This window comes from Melopsittacus undulatus, chromosome 8, assembly GCF_012275295.1.
Source record: "Melopsittacus undulatus isolate bMelUnd1 chromosome 8, bMelUnd1.mat.Z, whole genome shotgun sequence".
Lineage (NCBI taxonomy): Eukaryota > Metazoa > Chordata > Aves > Psittaciformes > Psittaculidae > Melopsittacus > Melopsittacus undulatus.
In genome coordinates this window covers 50,435,849-50,462,660 of record NC_047534.1, presented here as the reverse complement: position 1 = coordinate 50,462,660, position 26,812 = coordinate 50,435,849, and the positions used below count along the sequence as shown (strand labels likewise).

The 26,812-nt window shown below is 39.4% G+C and overlaps 1 protein-coding gene across 4 annotated transcripts in view; it reads right to left on the bottom strand.

Moving 5' to 3' along the window:
* Positions 1 to 26,812, bottom strand: part of ZMIZ1 (zinc finger MIZ-type containing 1) — a 294,102-nt gene that overhangs the window by 125,509 nt on the left and 141,781 nt on the right. For all 4 annotated transcript variants that reach the window (XM_031052157.2, XM_005152699.4, XM_031052158.2 and 1 more), the window contains exons 4-5: positions 26,408 to 26,517; positions 10,327 to 10,440 (exon numbers count right to left, since the gene is read on the bottom strand). In XM_031052157.2, coding sequence (XP_030908017.1) covers positions 10,327 to 10,440; positions 26,408 to 26,467 — 174 coding nt within the window. In that variant the 5' untranslated portion in view covers positions 26,468 to 26,517. The remainder of the gene's footprint in view (positions 1 to 10,326; positions 10,441 to 26,407; positions 26,518 to 26,812) is intronic.

Below are 26,812 nucleotides of genomic sequence, written 5' to 3'. Positions count from 1 at the left end.
GGTTATAAACAGCAGAGCTTTCATATTGCCTTCTAGTGACAGAGGATGACTTCAGGCTCAAGAGGCATGGATAAAATGTCATTCTTAACCTTGCCATTACTGCTTTGCATTGAAACAATGGTCAGGGAACTCCACAAGAAGCAGAACACCATCTCCTTGTATGAAGCAAAAGGAGGTCCTTATCTTAAATAACTTAGAATACAAGAAAATACAATTTTCCCACACCTATCTCCACCTGAAAGCTTCTTTCTGAAGTAATGACCCTACTGTTATCTGTGCCAAGACTGGGTCCCCACAAAAAGCAACAGTACAGAACAGAGTGAAGAACCAACATACACGATAACCTACAAACAGTAGATAAATCCACTATCCTGCCCTACCTGCTCAACACTATTAGATGAATCTTATTATTCTGAACTTTTCCCATTATCCACTTTTCCTAATTAACAATTAAGAACCAAATTTCTTTCTTAGGAAAGAATTAGTACAGGTAAGGTTCATGGGTAGGTTTCTGCTTTTTCTGTTGTTCCTATTAATTTAGAAGCTACAAATTCACATGACTTCATCAGGTGGGAGTGTCTCCTGCTGATTATTTTTTTAACCATTCCAATCTAAAAATTGAGTAGGAAGAGCTTCAGGGAAATAAGACACTGAAATATAACTGTTCCCCCTTCCTACTTCCAGTGTCACCACAGTTCAGCCACTGACAGGTAGATGCCAGGATAGGATCAGTAGGAAGTAGACAGAAAGCTCCTCTTAAAAAAAAGCTTCTTGTTAAAGGCTCCCAAGGACAATGTCTCATTAGTGTGTAAACATTATTTAAACTCCTTTAGGTATCATCTACTGTACCATCCCAAAGGAACACATTCCAGACTGCAATCAAAGTAAAATAAAGGAGAAAGGGCCCTCACATTTTCTGCTTTGAAAAAGCACATTATCATTTAACTCTGATTTGAAACTGGACAGGAATGAAGGCAGACACACCTGCTCAGCAGTGAGCACATGGTAATTTAAGAAATGCATTGTCTTCCTATATGCTTGGTTCATTTTAAAACATGAATCTACAGTCAGTAAGACCCTGCTGACCAGAGGCCAAATCACTACCCTCAACTGACATCTTGCTCATCACAGAAAAATCCTACAAGGTAACTCAGGAAATCCTGAGAATCATAAACCCCTGAGCCCATGACGCCAGCCTGTGATCGCAGATTCTTCACTGATTGCGAAGTCTGGGTCAGTCCAAGTCCTAGCCATAGGCTGAGGCCTAACCTGTTACACTCTCACTTGACATCAGTTTCCTTTTCTCAGTTTCTTGTGCCACAGAAGCACTGCTCTGTACCTCACTGTGGCCAAATGCAGAGCTTGTGGATGCCAGGGCACACAGCCCCAGCACTGACCGCATCCCAATGGCCACAGCATCATCCAGCTAAAGTCTACCTTGAAGCAGGTGAAGCTGTACTTTATCAAGCACTGCAAGCAGAAGACTAAGCACAAGAAGGAGGGATCTGAACTTGCAAATCTGCAGAAGTCAGACAGTCAAATCATTACTTATTGCTCAAGTTTTTAATGAAAAAAAAAGGAGGCTCTGTAAAACAAACTGGTCGAACTGTGCTCAAAAGGGGTTTCTCTGGACTCTTCTCCCCCAGTCCTTGGCTTTCATACACCACTCCTCAGCAACTGCCTTGGTCAACATGAACAGGGTGGTTCATGTTTTATAACCTATTTCTCTACAGGCTTGAGAATTTGTGCATTAGTTGCATTTAAAATTTAAAGTTTTTCTTTCAGTTGTGACAGCTAAAGACTTACTTTTATTTCAAAATGGAAGTCAAACAGAACAGTTCTATATCCTTCACAGATCTTGTTTCAGGTTGTCTACAACTGAAGTCAGACACTTGGGCACTCGATACTTAGAAGGCTTTCCTCCTGTGAACCTGTATGCAAGGGACCTCCTGGCCTTTAAAATAAACACTGAGATTTCTCAGAAACAAGATGACAGATGCATTACAGGACTATGACCCAGAAAACACGAAGAACTAACTTTACAACATTTGGTAAGTTGAATATATTCAAGTCAGTAGACCCTGTTGAAATTTACCTTAGAGTGCCTCAAAGGCACTAGCCTGGACAAACTTTGTAACTTCTAATGATTACCTCCAAAAATTCATTCAAGACACAGACTTTCCAATTGAATCTCTGGTTTTAAGATGGTAAAAAGGTGAATCTCAGAAACCACAAGTACCCAAACAGATAACAAAAGAAGTTACTAAACAAATACTAGGTGCATAACATAGAATATAATTATGAATCAATCAGCACAGTGCAGTTTTCTTTTTCAACATTAACTGGCCTCTTATATATATATATATATATACACATATATATATATATATGTGTGTATGTAAGGAAGATAGTGGATGTAACATATCTTAAATCCAATACGCCTTTTGATGTTACCCTACATGACACTGTTGTAACAGAGCAATATAGCCCAAATGACAGTAGTATGTTTTACTCAGATTATTAATTCCTCTGTCAAATCATAACTTGTCCTGGATACAGGTCATTTGTATGTATTCAGTCCTGACTTGGACAATGCAACAGGGTAAAATGCAAAACTTCTTAATGATAACAGGCAGAGAAGTCTGCAAACACTTCAGAGTTTAAAATAATGTTTTATTATAATAAATTAATAATTAAAATTATAATTTATTAATAGTAAACTGGAAAAATATTCCAAAAACAAGGCCAAAGCCACATATCAAATACTACAGATGTGAAAGAAGAAAAAATTCATATGCCAAATAAAAAATTAGGAATAAACAGCAGAATTCATCTGCTCAGTGTACAACTAAGAATAAATACATTCTGGCCTGGAGCAACAAAGAGTAGATTCCATGCTCCTTTAGGTCCATCCTAATCCAAATCTCAGTGATTTTAGACACTTACTGCTGACTGGAGCCACCCAGCTCAGTCTGAACTCTGTCTGAGGAACTATCCTAAGTTTGATACATTCTGTGATTTCAATCTTACTCCGGTGACAGCCCTGATCAGACGGAATCGAGTCAACAGTTTCAATTATCCATTCAATGTTTTAGCTAAGTGATATGATACCACTTGAAAGCATACTCAGGCTTTCTACAACTGCTAATTCAAGTTGAGCACATCAGTCAAAATTCAGAAAACACGCAGGTGGCACCTTGTGTCAAACCATTACTTCGTTCTGCAATACTGCAAGCATGCATCTTAGTTGACCTAAGCATACAGGCTACACAATTCCATTGTAAAGTAGTGTATTTCAAAAGGTAACAGACAGGAGTTGACAGTGATACCACAATTATAAATTGTTGAGACAACTGAGATCATCCTTCTTTATCATGGTTGAGAGAGGTGCTTGGCCAGCCCAAGAGTCAACACTTACTATTTCTCTGTTACTTTACAGTAACAGTTGAGACAAACCTTACAAATGCTAGCCTATTTCCTGCACATGCTTGTAACGCCTAGCTTTAATTTTAACTTAGAAAGGGTGCTGACAGCTATTTCAAGCTCTGTCTTTAAAGGAACATATACCAGATTAATAAAAAAAACATTATTGCAACATTAACCGCTAATAAGAAACTCTGATCATCTCAAGCCTTTGAAATCTTTAATCTGTGTAATACTGCATTCATAACACAGACACTGCATTCACTCCCTGTGACACAGCTCTGTAGAGTTCCAGATGTCTGAACTCTCAGGGTCATTGACAGTGAGGAAAAAATGATGACAGTGATGTTTTAATAACATGAAAAGCAGAGAAATTCGGCTACCAACTTCTTGTCTCTTTGCTGAACTTAACTGCAATACTTTTTTTTCTCCTTTCACAAAGCTAAGGAGCTATACACCATTGCAAGCTCCACTCCCTGCCCTTCTTGTCAACACACTACAAAGTATTGGAACAATGTACCTCTTAACCTAACAGGCCTGTTAATCAAGAGAGCTATATGACTGCTTATTACAAACCTCCCTTCCCATTATGTTGCACTTTCAATGAATCTCTTAACTAGCAGCAGTCAAGAGCACCCCCCCCTGCTGGCATCAGAATGAATTTTACCAATTCAATTTGCTGGCTGCTCAAAACTAAAAATGCCAGCTGATTGCTAGTTCAGACAGCTCCGTGTTCAGCCACTTGTGCATACTTGAAATTATCTGAATGCAGTTTGAAGACTACAGCAGAAATTTTGTAATTAGAATTCTGCAATGTAGATGGCAATTTTTCCCCCTCAGTAACACACAAAGATCAGATAAACAGGAAGCAAATTGAGGAATTTTGCAACATGAACAGTGATCTGCCTCAAACAGGAGGAAAAAAAGGGTGGGGGGATAGGGAGGAAGAAATCTTTGATCTGAAGTCCTGGTCTGATGAGACTCTTAACACTCCTGTTGGAGAAGGGCTGCCTCAACAATACAGACAATCAAAATGGGTGAGTAAAGTTGTACATCATTAACTAGCTTCTTGCCTTTGATGCTTGAAAACAGGCATTAAGTAGATTTTGCGAAAGTAAGGGACTCTACAGAGTGCCCTGTGTTCAAACTAGGGCTTTCTTAAAATATATTTCTGACCAGATAAGGTCCTGATCGGTGCATAAGCATCATATTTTCAAGTGAGAATAAAACAGTAACCTTGCCAGCTACTACTTTTCTTGGCACTTCCTGCAACAGTGAAGTAAACCAAGCAGAACAAGGACATCTTCTTTACATCCTTCTCTCTTCTGCATGCCTCTAACAACCATAAACATGAGACAGTCACCCTATAAACCCTCTCCATCAGAAATTTTATCTCAGAGGGAAAGATGCAGGGAATTTACTTTAATTAAGCCAGCTGATCACTGGGTCATTGCAATACTGTTGCCACCTGAGTCCAGGCTGACTCTGAGCAATTCTATGGATGAAACATACACCTATCATAAAAAGAAAGTGACAAAGGAGTTCCAAAGGCTTTTTAATTCAGACAGCAAAACATCTCAAAGATTTTAAAGTTGCAAAATAACTTATATAAAATAATCCACCTTGTCTAACAAAATTAAGTTCAAAAAAGGGCTTTAGGACACCATGAGGTCAGATGACAGCCAGTAATAGTGAGTTATATTCAGCAGCTCTGAAGCAGAGTGTTCTGTGCCTGCTGGCTGTACTCTGATGGTACAGCACATACACAGCCCTTGAGTGCTGTGATGCACTGCAAACACACAAAATAGTGTGTGCTTAACAAATGCATGGAAAAGATGATGGAAGCAGAATTTCTTCCATGTCAACCTTTTGCTCTGGAAGTCCTGGATACAAAGACTAAATGCAACATTTCTAGGCCTCTAACAGGCACCTTAATCCTGCCATTTTCTGGGTATAGATATGATGAACAAACTCTTCTATCTGTAATTATTCACACTCAGATCCTAACGTTATTTGAAATCTGTTTTTCTGAATGTCACATGTTGATTTTTGGTTACACACTTCTCTGCATTAAATAGAATGAGCCCATTCAGGCGTGAAGTCAATGTAACAGCAGCTACCTTGTGAACACATCTGCATTAGCTCAACTTTGTTCATTTTGCTGTCTGAGGCATCATCCCATTGTGAAAATGTGGCATTATTCAAAGATACAATTCCTGTGTTTTTAGATACTTATATATATATATATATATATATGTATTTTTAATCAACTATATTTCATTACACATCAGATGAGACAAAAGTAGGAGCCACTTTCTCCCCAGCCCCCTTAAAATGACCTAAAAAGTCTCAACGGTCTCAGTTCCAGGATTTTCCAAAGAGAAAAGCAATTCAAAAGATTATTGTATTATATATCAGTATGACTAAAACATGAACCTATAGCAGACACTTCCATCAGTTTACCACAGATGCTTGTTATTTCAGCAACTCTCATTCAGCAGTACAGAGATCTACTAAAAGCTACATGCAGCATAAAAAGTTTACATTAAATCCATAATCTTCAGATGGAGTACAATTAGGACTGCAGTTGTAGTGCTGTTGTTACTTTAAAGAGAAACATTTCTTAAACGAACATGGGTGAGTCTTCCCAAATCTGATGACTGAAGTAGATCCAATATTTGGAGAGGAAATATAGAACACTAAGATAGTGGGGACAAAGGCATTTTCCACGACTATTTCAGCATACCTTTTTGTGGACAAACTGGGGTAGGAAGTGCTATCCTTTGGATAGAAAGAGAGACCCATAAAACGGGACACCACAGTGATCAGGGACCCTCTTTTTCACTAGAGAAGCTGTGTTATATTCAGTGCTTTGGCCAAGGGCCAGCTCAGGTCAGTACACCCTGCTTACCTAAATTCCTCTTACTGTCCAAACACATTGCGGTGCTGGATTTTGATTTCTTAGACTAAGCTTCTAGGTACAGTTACAGAGTAACTTCACACAGCTCTGCTCTCTCACCCTCCTATTTCTTTATCAGACACGCTGAAGAATGATGAACTTTGCGCCTTGTAACACTGAAGTGCAACAAGAGAACAAACCGGTGCCTTTACTGTCCTTTGCTGAAGACAGGTCTGTAAATTTGTCCATTTTGCTTTCAGCTGCCCTCTTGTTTCCATTTTTGCTACAGTGCCAACTCAAAAGATAGCCAATGCCCTCAGTAAGATCATGTACATGTTAAACTGCCTGCCAAGAGTAGTCCTATGGGAATAGGTTAGAGTGGACCTGAGAAAAAGCAAAATAGAGTGAGATCACCTTGTCCAACCAAACTAAGGTTTTCAACTGCTCTTTCTTTCTAAAGGCAGTAAGGTAATGCCATACACATTATGTTTTCAGAGAACAATATTCTTATATTTATTAAGAATATTAGTTTTACCATAATAGATCCTCATCCCAAAGTGCTTTATGAACTGTGAATGCTAGAATCAGAAACTGTTTCATCCATAATAAAAACAGAGCTCTGGTTTGTGGAAAGTGGAAGTTGTTTTAATCAGCTCCCCCATAACACTGTGTAAGAAGTAATGCTACATACCAAAAATCACCATATCTGTTGCAATTTCAATAATTTATAGAATCAATGATTAAATTCATAATTCAGTTTCTTGCCTACAGACAATTGCATTTGATTTGAAACTTGGCACTGCTGAAAAAACACCTAGCTTTCCTCAGCAAGTTAGAAGAGAGTTTATGGTCTCTGAGAAAGATGGTAATTTGTTTGCATGAGTTCCATCAAAGCTGTTTAAGGGAACCTTTCTGTAGCCTGTAGCTTGCAAGGAAGAAAACAGATTTAAATCCTACCTCTCCCTCCTTGACTTTATTTATCTGTTGAAATGTGTTTTCTTTTATAAACTTAAATCACCCTCTTGCTTTGGTGATTTTCTGAAATGGGTAAGCACAAAAATGTAAGCCCTCGAATTAATGTCTGCCAGAACTGTTTAAATGTAACGGTGATGCACGTGCAGTCACACACATTTTTGCCAGAAAGGGCACAGCTTCTGGGGCTTAGTTCATGAAAAAATGTCTTCTTTCAATAGCACAAGCTACAGGTTTGCATGTGTACCCTAAATCTTTTCTCATCAACTGTTTGCACTGCAAAGAAATTATTCCTGTTTCATTCATAGGCCTTGGCAGCATTAAGTCTAAGTACTTCTGTACACTACAGAGGAGGAGCCTTATAAGCAAGCAAGCATTTTTAGTATTTGTAGAATTACAGGATTAAATGCACTTGCCTTTAGGAAGCCACACAGCTCAAATGTTTTAATGGTGGTAGAAACTACTTGTTTTAAAAAGCAAATCCAAAAATATGGAAATTTTAAGGGAATTTGGTTTTGAAGGTCATTTTAAAGGCTGTCAAAATAAAACAATAATCCTATTTTAGTGGTTGAACAGACTTTCATACTGATTTTTCTTTTAGCATAATCCTCACACAGAGGAACATTTGATAAACTTTGTCAGTATTAAGAAAAATTGGCTCCTGATAGTACAGAACATGCAGCTAAGCAAGCTAATATTAAATTTACTCTTGATATTCCAATATTTCAGCTGCCTTTCATTTATTTACAACTTTCTGAGCAATTTCCCTGGAAACAGACTGAAGTTCTTTCATGTTTGTTAAAGGTAGCACTACCTGCACTCCTAAGCTGCAGGAAGTGCTCTCCCTTAATAAACTCAGGAAAGGGAGATTTCATGCCACCCTCTTCAGAGTTTAGGAAGAAGTATGAAGCAAAGCAATACACACTGTTCAAAAGGCACATTCTCCTGTAAGAGGACAACAAGCCTCAATATCCACCTTTGCTAGACTTTGAAGAAGAAAATGTTTAGAAAGAAGTTCCATATGAGCAGGCTCAGATAGAAAAACATTTGTAAGGAGACCTTGCCTGCTGTACTGCTACGTATAAGATGCAAGAAGTATCAACCTCTTGGGGTACCATCACGTAGGTAAGCCTGTTTAATAAGAAGCAGGAAGAGGGGTGTACACAGTGAGAAAAATTAAAGAATACCTCCTTAGAAGGATTTTAATATTAGGATCAATAAACGCATATTCACTGCAGTTTACTTATCTTCTGCAAACCCTGTGCATTTGTCTAACACAAAACAAGACAACTGGTTAAATTCCTGTGTTTCTATCTCCTAAGAAATATAATGAGATTATAATGTGTAATAAAGATGCCGCTGCCAGTCAGTCCTACACTGCAGGTAGTGCTCTCTCATAATGAGCTCAGGAAAGGGGGATTTCATGCCACCCTTTTCAGATTTCAAGAAGTATGAAACAAAGCAATACATGCTGTCCAAATCTTAACAGTACTTAGATACTAAGGATTTTTTTCTTTCTTTCTTGTCAACAGGAAGTATTTTAATGTCAAGAAGCTTTGATAACCAGGTATGGTGTGTTTTATGTCACTATTTTTCATAGAACATTTCCTTCTTGCTTTCCCTATGCTGTGTAAAGAGTGAATGGCTAGCAGCTGGACCCTGTTTTGACCCTGCACTTGGGCAGGGCTGCAGATCTGCTTATGTAGAAAGAGAAGATTTAAACAGCAAAGAAGTCACAGGTCAGATTTGCAATGTTCTAGCAGACATCTGCAGAGAAATACAGTGCACAGGCTGCCTCAGTATACTTGAGCCAAATGTCCTCTTTCCCAAGCACTAACCTGAAAATGGTAGCAAATATCTTAAGAAGTATAAATAAAATGTATTTATGGTCACACAGATCCTATGAACTTTTTCTCATGATTGAGGTCATACAGAACTTTTGCTTCAAATAAAATTGTTAATTATCTTATCTTTGGACTCTACTAACATTTCTAACTAATTTTCTTTACTGACTGGAAGAATGATATGCACCTCCTTAGATCATTGGATTCATTCTAAGTTTTTGACATAGAAATCCTAGGGGTGCTATACACTTGAACACATTAAGATGGAGCCATTCCTTAACATTTGGATTTCTGGCAAATAAATCTGTCTTAGTGTCTGTTTTATATACATCGGCTACATAGTGCATAAAAATAATCCATGTGCTTTTGCCCACCCAACAAATACAACAACGAACACTTCATTAATTATGGAATTTGTTTCCTTTGTGACTATTTATTTACATCAATTTGTTCTGCAAATTGCAGCGAACCTTCTGAACACTCCAGTCAGAACTTATTTCTTCTAAAGGCTTGACTCCATGTAAATATTTTGGACTGGATCCTGCTACCAGGAGAATGAGAAATAAAACTTCCAAAACAAGAATTGCGGTTGTGTACACACTAAAATATATTTTCAATGCATTAGAATGAAGTCACTTTAGGAATAAGAGTGGTCTTCATAAAGAATGGAAGGAAAGAAAAACACTGAAGTCAATAAAACTGTTGGAATTAGTATGTCAGGATTAGATCTGCAGTCAATATATGCAACAAAGTAAGCCAAACAGGCGTGTCAGAAATACTGTTCAGCTGAAAGCACAGCATACTTAGAGTAGAAGGCAAACAGTCCTTCAGTCCTACCGAAAATGAGCAAAGGAGAATAAATGCTTCAAAAGCCTGTTAACTCCATAAGAGTTTAAAACCATGAAAACAACTACTGTATGTGCATATCAGGTAACCTAGCCTGTGCACTTGCATGTAATCTGACTATGAATGTTTTCCCCTCTTGTGATTTAACTTCTTAACTTACTGCATTTTGCTTCCTGTGAAGTAATTGTCAAATAAACAGATTTTAGGATCTGGCTTTGTGTGCTTAAGGTAAAATGACAACCCAAAAATGTAGATTCTAAATATCAGTTTCCCTTGGCCATGACAGACCACATAGGGTATAAACCAGGATAGGAATCACCACCACAGAGGCAGCAGACATACCGTCAAACAACCCATCAGGCTCTGCTCAAACGGTCTCTGGAAGGCTCTGGGGTCTCCACACCAGTCCAGCAGCTCTGTTGCTGCATTATGGAAGTTTGCAGGATTCTGTAAGTGCTGAAATGGGAAGACAAAGCAACACAGTCAGTAACATACACATGGGCTGGCACAATCTTTTCTATATCACATGAACGCAAAGTCTGAAAACAGGAATAGCATATGATTTGGAATCAAGCCTTTAAATTGTACCATGAACACAGAAAATCCTACTTCATTCTTATTAATACTTACGCAGATTCTTAAATTTTCTGATACAAAGTCATTAGTTAGAGACAAGCTGTAGCTGAAAGACCAAGGCTCCCCTCAATTCCTTCCTCCATAACATCACCTCTGCCACCTGCGTATTATAACAGATTCTACACAGGAATGAAAACCATCTCACATCCAGTCTTTGCCCTGGGCTTATGCCTCACTGTCGGGACATGCCAGCACAGCCCTGCCTTCCAACAATCCAGATTTTAATCTCTGCCTGCCCGCCAGGAGGCAAACACTCCAGCAACAGAGCAAAGCATACTCACTATACTGATCCTTTCTAGGAGTTTTAGTTTCTGTGTCATCATGAGCCATTTGGGTGATCAGCTTTGGGATGATGAAAACGAGAGGATTACTTCTTGACCGAAGCATGGTGGGATACTGCCACGACTGAAAATGTTTTCACATGCACAGAAAGCATGTAGGAATTTCAGAGTGGAATCCTACCTCTGCTGAAGAGGCTGACACAAGTCTGAGAGAAAAATCTGGTTTTGTTTTGAGACATGAATGAACAATGCTATTTTTTAACTATTATATTAATCTCTGACTCTGTACTAAACAACCTGTGGTCCTGTTTTTAAGAAGAGGCATTTAGTAAACTTACCTGTTACTATTACTCATACTGTGACTCCTCACTGTGCTACTTTGCCAAAGTATTCCAACATTTTGGCAGGAGCAGAGGGAGGGCACAAAAAAGAACGAATTCATTTTACATGAGTAATAGTAAACTAAAGAATACTAAATTCTCCAGTTCTGGTGATGCCAGACATTTCAATGGGAACTCCAGAAACAAGCAGCAGGGAGCGTTTTCAGGAATTGTTGGTATCTTTTTAAATAGTATGGTTCTAATTCTTAGGATTGCTGAGAAAAACATGAAAATCAGATGAGCGTTTTATCTGGATGGCACAAAACCCAAAGGCATCATTTTTAAAACACATCATTATTTTTTAATCAGTTGCACATTTTGGGAAAAACATGACTGTTCATTTCTAAGCATCTGGATTAACAATAATGTTCACAATCTATTTTCCCCCCTTATCCCCGAGAAGCTGCATATCTTAACTCTATGACAAAGGAAGGAAAAATTCCTCCCATGCCAGGTTTTGAGGAGTTCCCAGTCTGTGAGCCTTTGGATCACATTTCTGTAATTCTTATTCCATGAAGGCTCTTGGTCAGAGGCCTTGTTTTAACATGAGATGACTGACATGTGGGGCACAGATTTTTAAAACAATGGCAGAATGTGAAAAGCAGACAGCGTTGTGCAATGCAGTTTTCTTCCTCTGCTCTCCAAACATGCACTGTAGCTCATGCCACCATCCAGTCTGATAGCTTTACCTCAGCTGCATTTCAGAACACCATTTCTTTGCCAACTGATCATCTAGTTGCTGAAGGAGGCAAACTACTGTGTATACAAAATTAAAGAGAAGAATCTGAGTAAATAAGTGTAAGAAGCCATATTTTAAGGCTTCTTGTAAAAAAAAACCCACCCAAAATGTCCTATGAATGCTATTAACAGAGCCAGTGGTTGGGGTTATGAATCTTGTCAGCGAAAGGGAAAAGGATGCCTTTTAGAAGGCTTCATTTAATCCTCCAGAGAAGTGATTGCCTGACACCAAATCTCTCAGTGTATACTCTTTGCACATGCCACTTTCATCTGCAGGGGAAACAGAAGTTGGCTCAAATCCCTCTACAATAGCACGTTAAGCCCCTGCCACTATCAAGTATACAATTTCCAGGAGGCAAGAAAGGCGCATAAGCTGGTGAACAAATTGCACCATACTGAACACATACTGCACCAGGAGGACACTGGTCCCAGCTCTCTCAGTAAGGATAAAAATCCCCAAACCAAAACCCCCTTCCACACAGACACAACATAAGGAAAAAATCACTGAAAACTACATAATTCTGTACCTAAAAATCTTTAATAACCGTTCCCTTATTGTGAAATTACTTGAGATCCACTGATAAAAAGCCCTAAATAAGAGCTGCATAATATTTATGTTCACCATGGAAATAATGCTACACATGACATCTTCCACTAATGCTTACAATGAAATTTTCCCATTGAGAAACAGGCATTATGCTTGAATCAGAACAATATTTACAGGCTTGGGCTAACAAATAAAAAGCAGAGCAAGACCTTAGGTATATGCCTAATTTTCAGTTTAGCACCACCTAATGCCAATTTCTGTTTACACCATGACATCACTGAAAAGCAGTATCCCTTTCCTAAAGGTCCAACATACATTAAAACTGCACTTCTCTATGGAGAAAAGGCTCCTTCTACTTGACTGTGTCAAAGCAAGGGTGACCTCAATGACTTAACTGTTTGCCCTGTAACCCTCCATCAATTTATTGCATCAGGACTGAGTATTGAGGCACACTGTCAATAACCCACTTCTTAAATACAAAGGGGATGCTGAAATCCTGATTTCTTAAATGTAACTATGTAACTGAAACTAGTTTAGAAATTCACTGGGCAAGATAATCAATTCTATTAGCTCTATTATAGGCTAAAAAGCCTCTAACAAACGATGAGAAAAAGTTGTCACAATACCAGCGGTTTCTGTTTCTGTGGAGTGGACTTCAGTTGTTTCTGGGACAAGAGAAAAGCTGTCCTGCAGGGGCACATTGTGCAAGGTCACACACAGTTCTGTCCAGGACTTACTTATCACAGCTTCCAGACTTTCTTAGTATTATAAATAAAGGTTCTTCTCCATTTTTTCTTTTTCAGATTATGGAGGGCAAGGTTACTTTTGTGAAAAACAAGGGGAAAATCCACAAGAACCAAAGCACGAAGGCAGGTGAAATTCCCTCCCTTTGTTATTGAAGAACATATTCCAAATGCCTACTGTGATATTTTTATTAATTGAAAGCCCCAATGTCATTTGCATCCTCACACACTGAGGTGTGCTTGGGAAGAATTTTACATCTATTATATTACTTGAGCAAGAAATTAAACGAGATTTTCTTAACTCTCGATCCAAGAACAAAACAAAGCTTAGGCCAGATCCATCCATGAGCTTTCTTGTGAAGCATTTCCGAACCACGGCTTCATCCTCTCCGGCAGAAATTATTGGAAGCATTCTGACAGAAGCAAGGTGTGTGTCTGAAGAGTCTAATCCGAAACATAACAGGGGCAGGAAATCACCTCTTTAGTAGATGGTTTAGAAAAAAAACTGACAATGAACCAGATCTGCCTTTGCCACACTTTGGTATACATTGAAAGCTACTAATGAAGGGCCACCTAACACCACCTTGCTTGCAGGCAGTGGTGTTTCCAACAAGGAGAGAGGATTTATATTGATAAAATCTGAAGCAGACATGAATGAAGTCAATGAACTGACTGAATTGGCTATTTACCAGATTTCTTGCAGTATCATCTGCTTTTTAGAAGGTTATTAGTGAAACATGACAATTTCTATTACCTCAAAACCTAAGAAATTTTTCAGTGTAATCACATGTAACTCCAAACCCCTAGTATTTCCTTAGCCTGAATGGAACAGAAATCACAGAAATATTTGATGCATGTGAACATAACATTATAGCAGGGATCACCAGGTGGTGCTTTGAAGAGACAGTCTCTCAGAGTCATCTATTTTTGGTCTTGGAAGGAATCTTGTGTTCTTTGTAGCACTTCAATTAACAGTCTGGTGTAGGGGGATGGAGAAAAAAGCAAAGAACTTTGTTCTTCACTTTACTACGTTCAACAAGAGTGAACTGTACCAGGAGAGCCCCTTTCTGAGGACTTTGGCTGACATTTGGGCTGGATTCCAGGAAGATGTCTACCCGCGACTCATCACCACCTTCAGCTTAAACATTTTATTTACAAAAGGAACAGACCATCTCTATAAATTACTGTGTCCCTGTGTAGCCTGCTCTAAGTGGCCCTGCCTTGGCAGGGGGGTTGAACCAGACGATCTCCAGAAGTCCCCTCCAACCTAACAATTTTGTGACATATGGGCAGAGGATGCAGGTACACTAGGACCCAAGTTCATCAGCTTTCACACCAACTGGGTGTTCCATGGTTTGCTGCTGAATAGTCTCTTGGGGTGGGAAATAACATTCAAACAGGGAGTTACACATAACATCTGATATGTGGCTATTTATGGTGCAAATATTTCAAAATACAGCCACTTCCTGAAACTGTTACTCCCTTCCCATTAGACAGTGATCAAAATGTCTTGCTGCGCAATAAAACTCTATGATTGGCCCAAAAGAATAAGCTTCATATGAATACAGGCCCCTATGAGTAAAATAGGCATATGTAGTAAAGATCTTATTTTTTAAAAGGATTCTAAGCATAATTGGGTAGTTTCAGTCTACACACCCACACTGAAGTGGGTGTAAACCACTTCCTGCAACCAAAGACTCAATCTGATTTGAGAGACACAAATCAATTATCCACATTGAATATGGCAAGGACAACATCCTTATCTCCTCTAAATATAGAGGACTGCAACCCAGATGTACACTTGTGTATCTTAGATAGAGCAGTCTAGAAAGTAATGGCAGAGCAGCAGTCAAAATTAAGTGCAATTACAAAGGGTTAATGTTATCTCATACATATATCAAGAAACGCTAACCTGACAACAATGGTGTGGATAGTGAATCATTTAAACATGGAATTCATATCTTCCAGTTTGTTGCTATAGAAAACAAATGTAGAATTTCATTAATGAATGACATATCTCTGGTGGAGGATTTTTTCTCCTTTTTTCTGCAGAACACATCAGACTGAAGGCACAGACCTAATTTGCCACAACTTAACCTATTCAAAATGAGATGTCATGCAAATAAGTTTCTGAGCAGCAAACTGCTTAACTATGCTAAACAAGTTATTGCATTTATTTACGTGATGTCGCACCAAATTATGAAGGCTGACTCACGTTGTCTGTTTATTTTGCTGAGTTATGTCTGCTCTGTGTCTCACTCCTTGATTTAATGGAGCTGCTGAAGATAATGTAACTTATCACACAGACACTGTGCCATGTTGCTAGATTCTAGGTTAATTAACAGTAGCCTACAGTCACTGAATTTCTCACATGGTTAGGCACTTGGACCCTGTCTACTGTCTAGCTTCACTAATCAACAAGTCTGGGAATTTTACATTAGTGACAGAACACACTAGCAACACAGGGAGCTTTTGACCGCACAGAAAAGGAAAACACAGCTAGATTGCAGGTAGCCTTTTCTTCACTCTGAAATTAACCCGTTCCCACACCACATGGCGAGGCTGCATGCTCAGCAAAACTTCTGGTACACCAATCGGTGAAATTAAATGCAGGAGGCAGCTCCCCTCCTGCAGCACAGAAAACTATGGCTGCTGATCCACCAGCACTGCACCAGCAGCTGCCAGCCCTGAAAGGCTCCTGTCTCCCACAGCTCTGCCTTCTCCTGCCTGTTCTCCTGCACAGCACAAAAGGATGCAAAGCTGCATGGTGAACTAGCCTCACCCTGTACTAATAATTTCAGCTGCATTTGGTCTCCAAAATGGCATGCAGTGCAGATTCTTGAACATTAGCACCAGCAGTGGGGGTAGCAGCAGTGCATGCCAGCAGCAGCCCACTGAGGAGCTCATGGGAATGGTCACAGGTTACAGCATGCCATCATAACATGCCACTATTAGATTGAAGTTGACCTAAAACTAAGGGTTCATTTTCTTGACATACTCACTCTCACAGCAGGCTGCCCCAAAAGCTTCTTCCTCAAACTACATACTTGCACCAGTTTCACTGCATCATACCATGCCTACTGTTCTGACTGTGAATTAACCTCCTAAATACTGATTTTCAGTTACTGCTTACAGTGAGATTCCCCATGTGACCACATCATCATTAGACTCAAAGAAGGTGGCAGCAAACAAAAGGGAGGGCTGGGAAGGTACCAGGATTCTGCTCTCAGCAGCCCATGCTTTGGATTAAACGCATCATGAAACTTCTCCCGAAGGTGGAGCTATACATCAGCATAAGAGGAAGACCAAGTTAAATTCACAGTAGAAATACTCCTCCTGCTCACAGTGCTCCCCTCCTTTTTAAAATATAATGGTACTTTCGATTATTTCGACCTAGAGAAATTTTTCTGTTACTAATATTCCTTGTTACTCTCCATAAAACACAGTGCATTCTAAGAGAGGTACCAAAAGAGCAATGATTTTTAGCATTCTGATATTGTACATATTTACTCTGGGCTTAATTCTCACACTTTATCCAAGTTTTTCCTCGTTTAGACAACAGCGTCATCTATGATTTCCACAAAACCTTTCAACAGGTCCAGAATTTCAAGTGATACAAAGCCCAGTACCAAAGTCATCTTCTGCTAATGATGCGCCAGATATTCACCATGCCATAAATTTTGCATAGAGCTCGTGACATTTGAAATGCACATATAAAACTCTGAAGTTAACATGATCTGCTTGCTATTTCAGCTGCTGGCATGCAGGTTTTCAAGCCTTTCTCCACAACAATGGAAGTTAAAATTCTCATATGGCTGTAAAAATCTAGTAATTTAAAAGCAAAACAAAACATACAGTAGTTACTGAACTTTTCATATAAAAATAAGGATGCTGAATATCATTGATGCTGAAATGGTAGTTCCTTTGGAACTAAACTACTTGATACTGATTGAGGAAAGAGCTGACTCACTCTTTTCTTTGCCTACATGGCTTTTCTAACTGGTGTATACCTGCTCTGACCCTTGAGAGACAGGATTTGGTGTTCAGGTGCTTTGGCGTCCAGATTCTGCCAAGCAAGTCAGACTTTTTTATCTACCTTAATATTCATCCAGACATGCCTGCAATCATGTGTAATGAAAATGCACTGTTGCACTGAAGGGGAGTAAAAAGGGGGTAGGAAAGAAAGGGACCTGGAAAGAAAGAGACAGAGAAAACAGAGATTACATGCCCTTCAACTGAAACAACCCAGGAGCTGAATTACTGTGGTCCTGAATGTTGGGCAAAGGGCGTTCAGCTCCTGAATGAAAACTAATCACCTATCTTAAAAATGTAAACAGGATTCCTGGTCAGACACCCTTGACACGGCATAAACCAAGGGGAGACAAGGCTGGTCTCTGTGTATTACTCAGTGCACAAGTATTCTCCCACTAGACCTAAATTTGATAGCTCACTCAGCACCATAAGCAATCAGTAGAGGAACAGCAAATCAGCAAGGGTCATTTGCTGTAACACATTTAATAGAGCCTTTATTATTTTAAAACCTGAGTGTGAGTGAGCCCAGCCATAAGCCTTTCTCTGCCTCCTATGCACACGCATCTCCTTCAGGTCACCATTTACCAGGAATTCCTTCCCTCCCTGGCATGCTCTCCATTGACTGCAACAGAGCTCAGGGGTGTTACAGAAATACTAGACATTAACCAACGTAGCTTTAAATGCAGAAAATGCTGCAACCTGAAATAGGTGGTTTCACTATTATTATTACAGTCAAGTGTAATTCTGCAAAAGCCTTATTCACAAGCAGATATACTCAGTATATTAAAAACTCATCTACAATGAAGATTCAAAACAAATGGTCTTTTTCTTTTTCAAGAGGATAGAGGGGAGTATTGAGCTATTTTCTGTCTTACGGGAATGTGATTTTTGTTTATCTGGATATGGTTATATATAGTTCAATTCTCTACAGTCCCCTTCAATATCAAAGATTGTTTTATTTATCAAAAAATTAAAAGGCTCAAGCTGTGCATTTTGTATTCAGATAATCCCCCCTCCCAATTTAGTGTTTGTGAGATTGAGAGATCCCTAATAGAATTATCTTGCACTTACATGGCTCATTCCATCAGAGGCTTTATAAATATTTTATTAAGCTCACATTTTGAGAAGCACTAGATTCACTGAGAGAGATAAAACCCAACTTAGCCATGCCTACTTACAAAAAACAGAAAGAAAGGCAGTCACCTTTGCCCCATTTGTCCGCTGCAGTTTCATTTTCAAAGGAAAACAGTAAATACTGAGCAAAGAACACCACCTCTTTATTAGATGTTTTAGCTACATGAAAAATACTAGTTAAGATGAGCAGAGGAGTCAACAATAAAAATAGAAGATCACATGCTAAACAAATAAGAGCAAATGAAAAACACATACATCACGGAACTGCAAAAAATCAAGTTGTCCAGGCATGGAGCTGTAAGGAAACAAAACCTGTACTAATGCAGATTTCCAGTGATGCTTCCCATACACTTTTAGTATAAAGTGTGTATAAATCAGTATTGGTTTCAGAAAAGGTTAATGTCTGATAATTGAATAGCCTTGTTTTGCTGTCTGGTTCTCTCATACCATGAGCTCTGTGAGGAAGATTGCACATCTATATGCATGTGCTGGAGGAAAGGAATGTAACCTTGCCTTGTCTCTTAGTTTTACATCCTTAACATCCTTAACATCCTGATCCTCAAACACTGTACACAGAAGCTAGAAGAGAAGAGCTGAAACAAGAATCACTCTCTAACTCTGCTGATCAGTTGTATCGCCATCTTCCTGCTCAGTACCTTTCATATGAATATAGCTGCATTATATTTATGATAGACTTTGATATAACTTTGTGCTATAAAAGGGAAATGAAGCAAATGAATGTCTTTTTGCCATAAATCCACCTACTGCTGTTCTACACATTTTCTCCTACCCAAGAGGCAACTGTGGCTTAAGGGTCTAAAGGCTGTGATCCAGATCTGACTGAAGATGGAAATGAGGCACACTAGTAGTGATATGATTTTTTGTTAAACTATTGGTAGATGAAACAACAGTGCCCAGTTGAATATTTGTACCCTTCTCACCACCAGCACCTGGTCTGCTATTATGCCAGCAGAGAACACTGAGAACAGTATGCTTTACAAAAGACTCAAAATAATGAGAGGGCTCTGAATTATACTTTCTTGATCACTCACAAACACTGAATTTATGGGGAAAAAAAAGTCAAGAAACAAAGGTAAATCTGTTTGTTCATTCTCTAAAGCCATGCTCAGTGATGCAAGGCTCCAATCTGTCTTTAAATTTGTGACTACAACTCAACTAAAATTATGAAGTAAGTTTGCCTAACTAGTTCACTCAATCTTCCTGGCAACTGAACCAAGCCATTTTCTATTAGTGTCCCCCAGTCATAACATGCAGGGTGGATGTCTCTGTGTATGACTACAGAAATGATGCTGAGGCTTCTTTAGTTTTAGCATTCCGACAAACAATGTAACAATACAGGGGCTTTATTCTCTAATGTCATGACTTTCAGCCAGTAATTGCAGTCCTAAATACCTAGACATATCAACAAGATACTTTTCTAAAAGCAGTGGCCATGCTCTTTTCCCTAGAATACTACTACACTACTAGAATAATGATCTAAATATTTACTCTACTTGTTAATGGTCTAAATGTCTTTCAGTAGAAGGTTAAGTGAAGAATACAGGCAAAGTGGGGTGTCTACATAAATAATTCTGTGTTATGAACCATATAATAATTTGAGGTGCATATCACAGCATTTTGAAACGCTTTGGTCAGTGGTTTAAGTCATGAAGATCTTACCATATCAAAGTGTTTTAAAGATTAAAGAAATATTACAACATCCCTTTACCTGGAAGACTAATGTCCATAGTGCATCCTTTAGAAAGAAATAATGCTACCCAAGAGTATAGGGTGAGTTCATGGCAAGGAGAAAAAAAGTACCAACTTAAATTCCTCTGACTGCAGAACCAAATTTAAAAAATGCACTTAGAACAAATACACTTCTTAGTTTTCTAAATTTCAGGAGAATAAATACACTGATTCTGAAAAATAACCAATAGTCTTCAACCTACTCGGTTGAACAGCAGCACACTTGTTGGACATTTTATTTTCCAATTAATTTTTTTGACCCATCTGAGTAATTTACTTACCCACTGATCCTGCTATTTATAGCACTTTTAATCAACTGAATTATCTTTATTATTTTAATCTCTTAATCTATGCAGACATAAAATCTCAAGGTGACTATTTAAAATGGCCACTACATGAACTGATACCAGTGTGGAAGATGTAAAATTCACATGGCCTATTCTCACAGGTTCTACCAGCCAGCAAGATATTACTGAGATATTTCAAACTCAAAAGGAAAACTACATCCCCATGCAACTTTTTCATTTACACGTGCTTACAAAACTGCCTGCAGCACGTGCTTTGTGACCTGCCTATGTACAATGTTAACAGCTCTTCTTGTGCAGTGCATAGAAGCAATAAGGAGCAAACACCACCAGTAAGGGACTTTTCCTTCAGTGGAGATCTGCATGGTAGAGGTCTGCACAGCTGAAGGCTCTTGTTCTTAACAGCACTATCACCACTTCAAACAACTGGGGCTTTTTCTAAAATTAAAAGTTCTGCTTTTGCAAACAGGTACAGTATTTCTTATATGGAAATGCTGCGTAAGTCATACCTGATGTGAATTTCCTGTTTCACTAATGCATACAATGGAAGGAACTCAAGTAGCAAGCACATACATATAAAGGAAGAGCTTGAAAGGGCATGACAAAACCTAGAGCCATGTTGGCAGCTAAGTCACATGTTCACTGCAGAGACTGACCCAGCTGCTGACGAAAAGGACTTCCTGTGCTCCTCAGACACTGAGGACACCCTGGATCCAACATACACATTTCTAGAACTTTCAAGTGTTCATCCTTATTTACCAATAGGCAATTTAAAGCAACAGGTAGTGCATGGAAAAGACTAAAATTATTCTAAATACTAAATGTGTCCTACCAATGGTAAGTGGGAGTTTAAAACACCGTTTCCTTTTAAAAAACAGTTGACAGTACTCATGTCTCAGCCCTTGTGCACAGGTGCTGCAGTGAAACAAGGAGCAGAATTGGGAAGAAGTGTACCCACACCAATATTACCAGCCCACCACAAAAGATGATGGGTTATAATCTGCTCACTGAAAACCTGTCAGATAAACAAACCATCAAGAAGGCACTGTTTTCCCCCTCCCCTCCAGAAGTGCTTCTAGCACTCTGCTTCTTTGCGCTTTCCCTTGTGGCTTCCCTGCCAGAGCCAGAGCAGTCCCCACTGGGATGAAGGATCTAACAGGGCAGGAATGTTGATTGACAAGTCTCTAAATGGACTAGAGGAGCCAGGAAAGCTGGTCTGCTGTCAGTTTTTCCTAAACATACTTAACTCTAGCAGAGGAATATTCCACCACACTGAGCATGAAAGCAGAAAAGAATTTGCAGTGTTGGTTCACAGAAAGAAAAAAAAAAAACCCACATCATAGCTACTGAGACGGCATTGATGGACCATGCAACCAGTAAGCTGTAACATTTGAGGCCCACTGAATGTCTTCTTATGGAAAAGAAAGGTCCTTTTCACCATTTGTCTTACTTCTATATGTTATTTCATATTTAGCTGCTAAAACCTCCTGAAACATTTGTAGGGCTACAATAAAAAAATATGTATTCTAAATAAATGTGTCCTTTATAAGAATACTTCTAATTTTCAAAGTTCTTCAAGAATGAAATTTTCCTGAAGCTTTATTAAAACCTTATCAGCTGTAATTTCATATCAGCCCATATTAACCAGTACAAAATTTATTAAAAATGACACGGTTAGGACTGCTGAACATTTACATGAGTCTACAACAATAACACTGAAGAGCAGGAGAATTAGTTCAAGTATGTCAGGGCTTAAATGCTAACAGTTACGTAAATATACACAGAATTCCATTTTCTTCTGAATTGCAGCAACCAACTACTCAGTTGCTGAATGATGAAAGAAACGGGCTACTTGTTTCCAATTTGAGCAAGAAAATAGCAACAAAAACACACAACAATTAGACCTCTTAGGATATCTCTGAATAGCTGGGTATGCATTATAAAGCATCACAAATGCAGAAATTCAGGAAGCTTTCTTTCAGGAAAGAGGGAGAAATGCTAATCTGTTTCTAGAAATCAGCTATGTGATGATGTGTGCCCCCAACCAAGTGGGATTCCCCAAGTGATCCAACACCATTTGAGGACACTGCTCAACATGTTCTAACGTAATGTGACACAAGCAGCAGAAACAACCTTCTCTGTTCCCACCATGACCATATACTATTGACACTAGAGAGCCTTTCCATACTTTCTTTTAACCTGTTACTAAAATTTCAGCACAGCTTCAGTATGTACTCTGACAACTGTCCTCAGAAGAGCAGGAAGATATCACGCACCTATTCTGAAAGGGACGATTTCCTTGTCATTTAAATATAGAAAGACTTTCTCCATCTTCCTATTTTTAAGAATTTCAAAAGAGATTTATAGAAACCTCATAGACTGACTGCAGCAGACAAACAACAGAAGACAGAAGTCCCTAGATATAAAATACCTCTGTGTTTTTAAAGTGAGAGTGGAGATGCCATGCAACCCACTGATTTTGCCTGGTATTTGCTCATATCATTTAAGAAAAATAATGGACAGTGTCTGATTAAAGCCATACCTCTGGCTATTATAAAAAACAGCTTAAGAAAACCAGTCAACTCTGCCATATGCACTGGGAGCCAAGCTGGCTCCCTCAGAATGCTGTACATGGGCACCAGGGAAGCCTTCAAATTCAGCCCTGTGCATGCCCAACCCAGTTCCTGCTGCTCTGGAGCTCCATGGTTGGCAGTTCATTAGAGCCAGCCAAGCCAGGAGCACTTGGCAGATAAACAGCATCAAATAGGGCAGGTCTCAGGGGCTATCAGGCATTGCTGAGCACAGAAATAATTCTGTGGTTTTGTTTGTACAGATAAAGAATTAAAGAAAAAACTCTGCACCCCCAAGATCCAGCCACCTTCAATGTACACTGAAGAGTCTCATGTGTCATGACAAACTAATTGCATGTGTTAAGGGAAGCCTGCTACTTTGGCTTTTTCCGCTGTACATCAAAAAAACCTGTTTGATTTTAAAGCACATACACTTAAAAATACTGAGGGAATCAGCTACAAAGAGACCACACAAGCTGTTCCAGCCTTCCACAGAAGTCTGAGGTAAATACACAGCCACCTCTCCAGTTTGCCCTTTCATCTATTCTGAAACACTTCTTAACACACACACTTCATTTCCTAACTAGCTGATCATATACAAGTTTTGGATTTCTAGCTTTAAAGTGCTAAAAAAGATGAAGGTAAAACACAACCTTGATCTTGGAACAGAAGTCAGCAAGGATATTGTGGGTGTCTCACAAGTCACAGAGCTGGGAAGAAAGAAGCCTGTCCTGACCCTGTGTTGAAACCTGATCTAGTTAAAGAGGCACATGGATTACCATTTATAGCGTTTCTCAGGGGCTGGGTGAGGGGCAAGGAGGGCAGCCGACAGCTCTCAGTCTGGCTGCGTAAGCCACTAGCTGCCAGCACAGTTATAAAACATACATATGCTGGGCACCAAGGAAGGATGGTCCCTGTTGTAGTGTACCTTCCAATGCCACTGCTGTGTTAACCGTCCCAAAAGCACTTCAGGAGAACAGCAGTAGTTTGCTCACAGGCTGGGAAGATGAAAGACTGGAGGCCAGGGAAGAAAAGGCAGGCAGATTTTTATCTCTCTCTGCAGTTAATCCCCAAATCAGTGAAGATCCATTCAATACGGCCATGTGATGATGTCCTGTTTGCTCCCCAAACCAACACGCACGTAACAGCGAGTGGTCCAGTCCTCTATGGGTGAGCTGGAAATCACTCTTTGTGATACAACATTAATTTTGCCAGCTTATCACTGTCACAAAGAACAAGGTAAGTATCTTGAAGCTGGAAATTTATGACCCTGTGGCAGATGTGCAAGTCTCATCCAGAAAAAGCTAATCACAATCAGTTTCTGTCTCTTTCTCCACTACAGCAAAGGTAACAGCACAAGATTTTGGAACTATAAAAAAGCAAAGAGCAATCTCTATGTGAAGTTCTTAAAAAAAACCCTCACAACAAACCAACCAAACAAACAAATCCAAAACCAACCAACCAACCAAAAAACAACCAAACAAAACCACCAACCCTCACCCATTCCTCTGCCACAAAACTACAAGTATGGCCACTTTCACAAAAAAGCTTTCTGCTATGTATTTTTGGTGTTCAGCCTTGTCTTGATTAACCACAGTTTTTCATGAGTTGAAAACAGAAGCAATCTTAATCTCTTATCTGGGCCCACAGAGAACATAGGCACCATGCATTTATAAGCATGCCTAAGTATGATACCTCATCATCAGGCATCCTTTGCTGTCTGACAGAACAGAGTAGCTGTAAAACATGCCCCCTCCCTGAGCTTTCTTCTAGTCAGGGCCAAACAAAACCAAGAATGCTGGACCAAAGCTGGGAAGTCTGACCTTCCTCCCTTCCCTTTGGCCTTCACCGCTGAAAAAGAAACCATCCTAGCTGCATATGTAAACCAGCACTATGTATAAATTAACTTAGTGCTTTAAGTGACAGAGTACCTATTACACAGGCAAAAATACCTCTTTAATACTGTAAGAAGTGTAATTTGATATTCTATCCAATTAAAATAATACAAATTGTCTATGCACAGAAACTGACAGCACTAGAAAAAGGAACTGAGCAGTACCCTACTTGATATAAAGGTCTGTTCTTACAGCTGGAAGGTTAAACTGTTCTTCAAGCCACTTCACTCTTCATCCAATGGGCCAGGATGGCCAATAAGGACACCAATTTATCCCAGTCAAAGGCATTATTTTTTCTGAACCAAATAGTTGTTCATGAGAAACTGGGATGAAATCCCCAATCGTATCTTCCTCAAGCCTCTAAAGGGCCATGAGATGCATTAACCATGACGAAAGAGAGAGAAGAGCTGCCACAGACCAAGGCTGGATTATGATCAGCAATTCTGCAGGGGCAGATTCCTGTTTCTGGTCCTTGACCTATGAATTAGCTTTGCATTATTCTGAAATGCTCATTTATAAGCAAAATAGCTCAGTGCAGCTTGCATTTATGCATCTGTTTGCTGCATGCACACATTGGTAGAGAGGTAAAAATGGGAAACAACATGAGAAACTATTCTCTTGCTCACCTCTTCTACACAAAGGATCGTTGTTATGAATTTTCTGTAAGGATTCTTGCATGCAGAAAATGCATGTGAGGGGAGGATACACATTGCCTGCAGCACCAGAGAGCAATGCTTGCTGAGAAGAGTAAAGCAGACATCTGCACATTCCATCCTTGCCTTTGTAGTTTCACTTGGTTATAAAAGCACTTGCAAGCGCAATTACAATGGTGAAATCTGTAAATGAGACTTAGATCCCACTGCCTTTCAGTGAATTATAAGGGCCCTTCATCTTCATAAGCAGATGCTTCTGAAAATTTTACTTGTGAAAGGAAGTTAATCGGTGCAAACCGATTAACCCACACACTTGGGGGCATCCCAGTTGTCCAAGTTCCAGTCTCTAGGTAGTGCAGGGTCAGGTACTGGGTTAGAATCAAAACTGGCCCATCCAAATTCTGGATTACTGTGCTCAGAGCACAAGCATGAGCGATGGCTGCCTGCTGTGACACCTTCAGGGCAGAGCTGGCAGGACTAGCACCACTCTGCTTCCTGCTGAGACAGATTTGTTGAGTCTCCAGGCTGAAGTTTTCCTTGGAAGGTGAAAGGGAAAGTTTGGCTTTTGAGGTTTACACACCAGCTCTAGCAGCAGATAGTCTTCTCTTCAATGACATTATAATGTCTCATTCCTACCACTCTCTTCCCCTCTAACAGGCAAGGATATTCATTAAGCAACAGGTAACTATCATGTAGAGCACATCTTGCCATACAATACACAATGCTTGTGTAGCAGAAGTGATCTCCACCTTTAGCTTACCTGTTTTATGCACTGTAGCCGGTCATTGGTCTGCTGTATGTGCCTGTCCATAGAATTCATTTTGATTGTCTCCACTTTCTTCTACCTGAAAGCCATTAAAATTCCTCGATCTGCAAGACAAAAAGGACAGTAAAGATCACTGAGCACAGCTTGTGCACTTCTACCGCCTAAACGATAGAGCAAAGCGCCTCTTGCAAGAAACTTCTGAGCACACTGTGAGACAATAATAATCCCAATAACAAACACGTCCTGTGCTCGTCAGACCCATCTCTGACAAACAGTGCAACTTGAGGCAAACTAAAACTTCCCTGTGACTCGAGAAAAAAAATCTAGAAAATGGAAACAAAGTGGTGTCAGTGGCTTTAATTCCTGTTGCTATGGCTGTATAATATCACCAACTGAAAA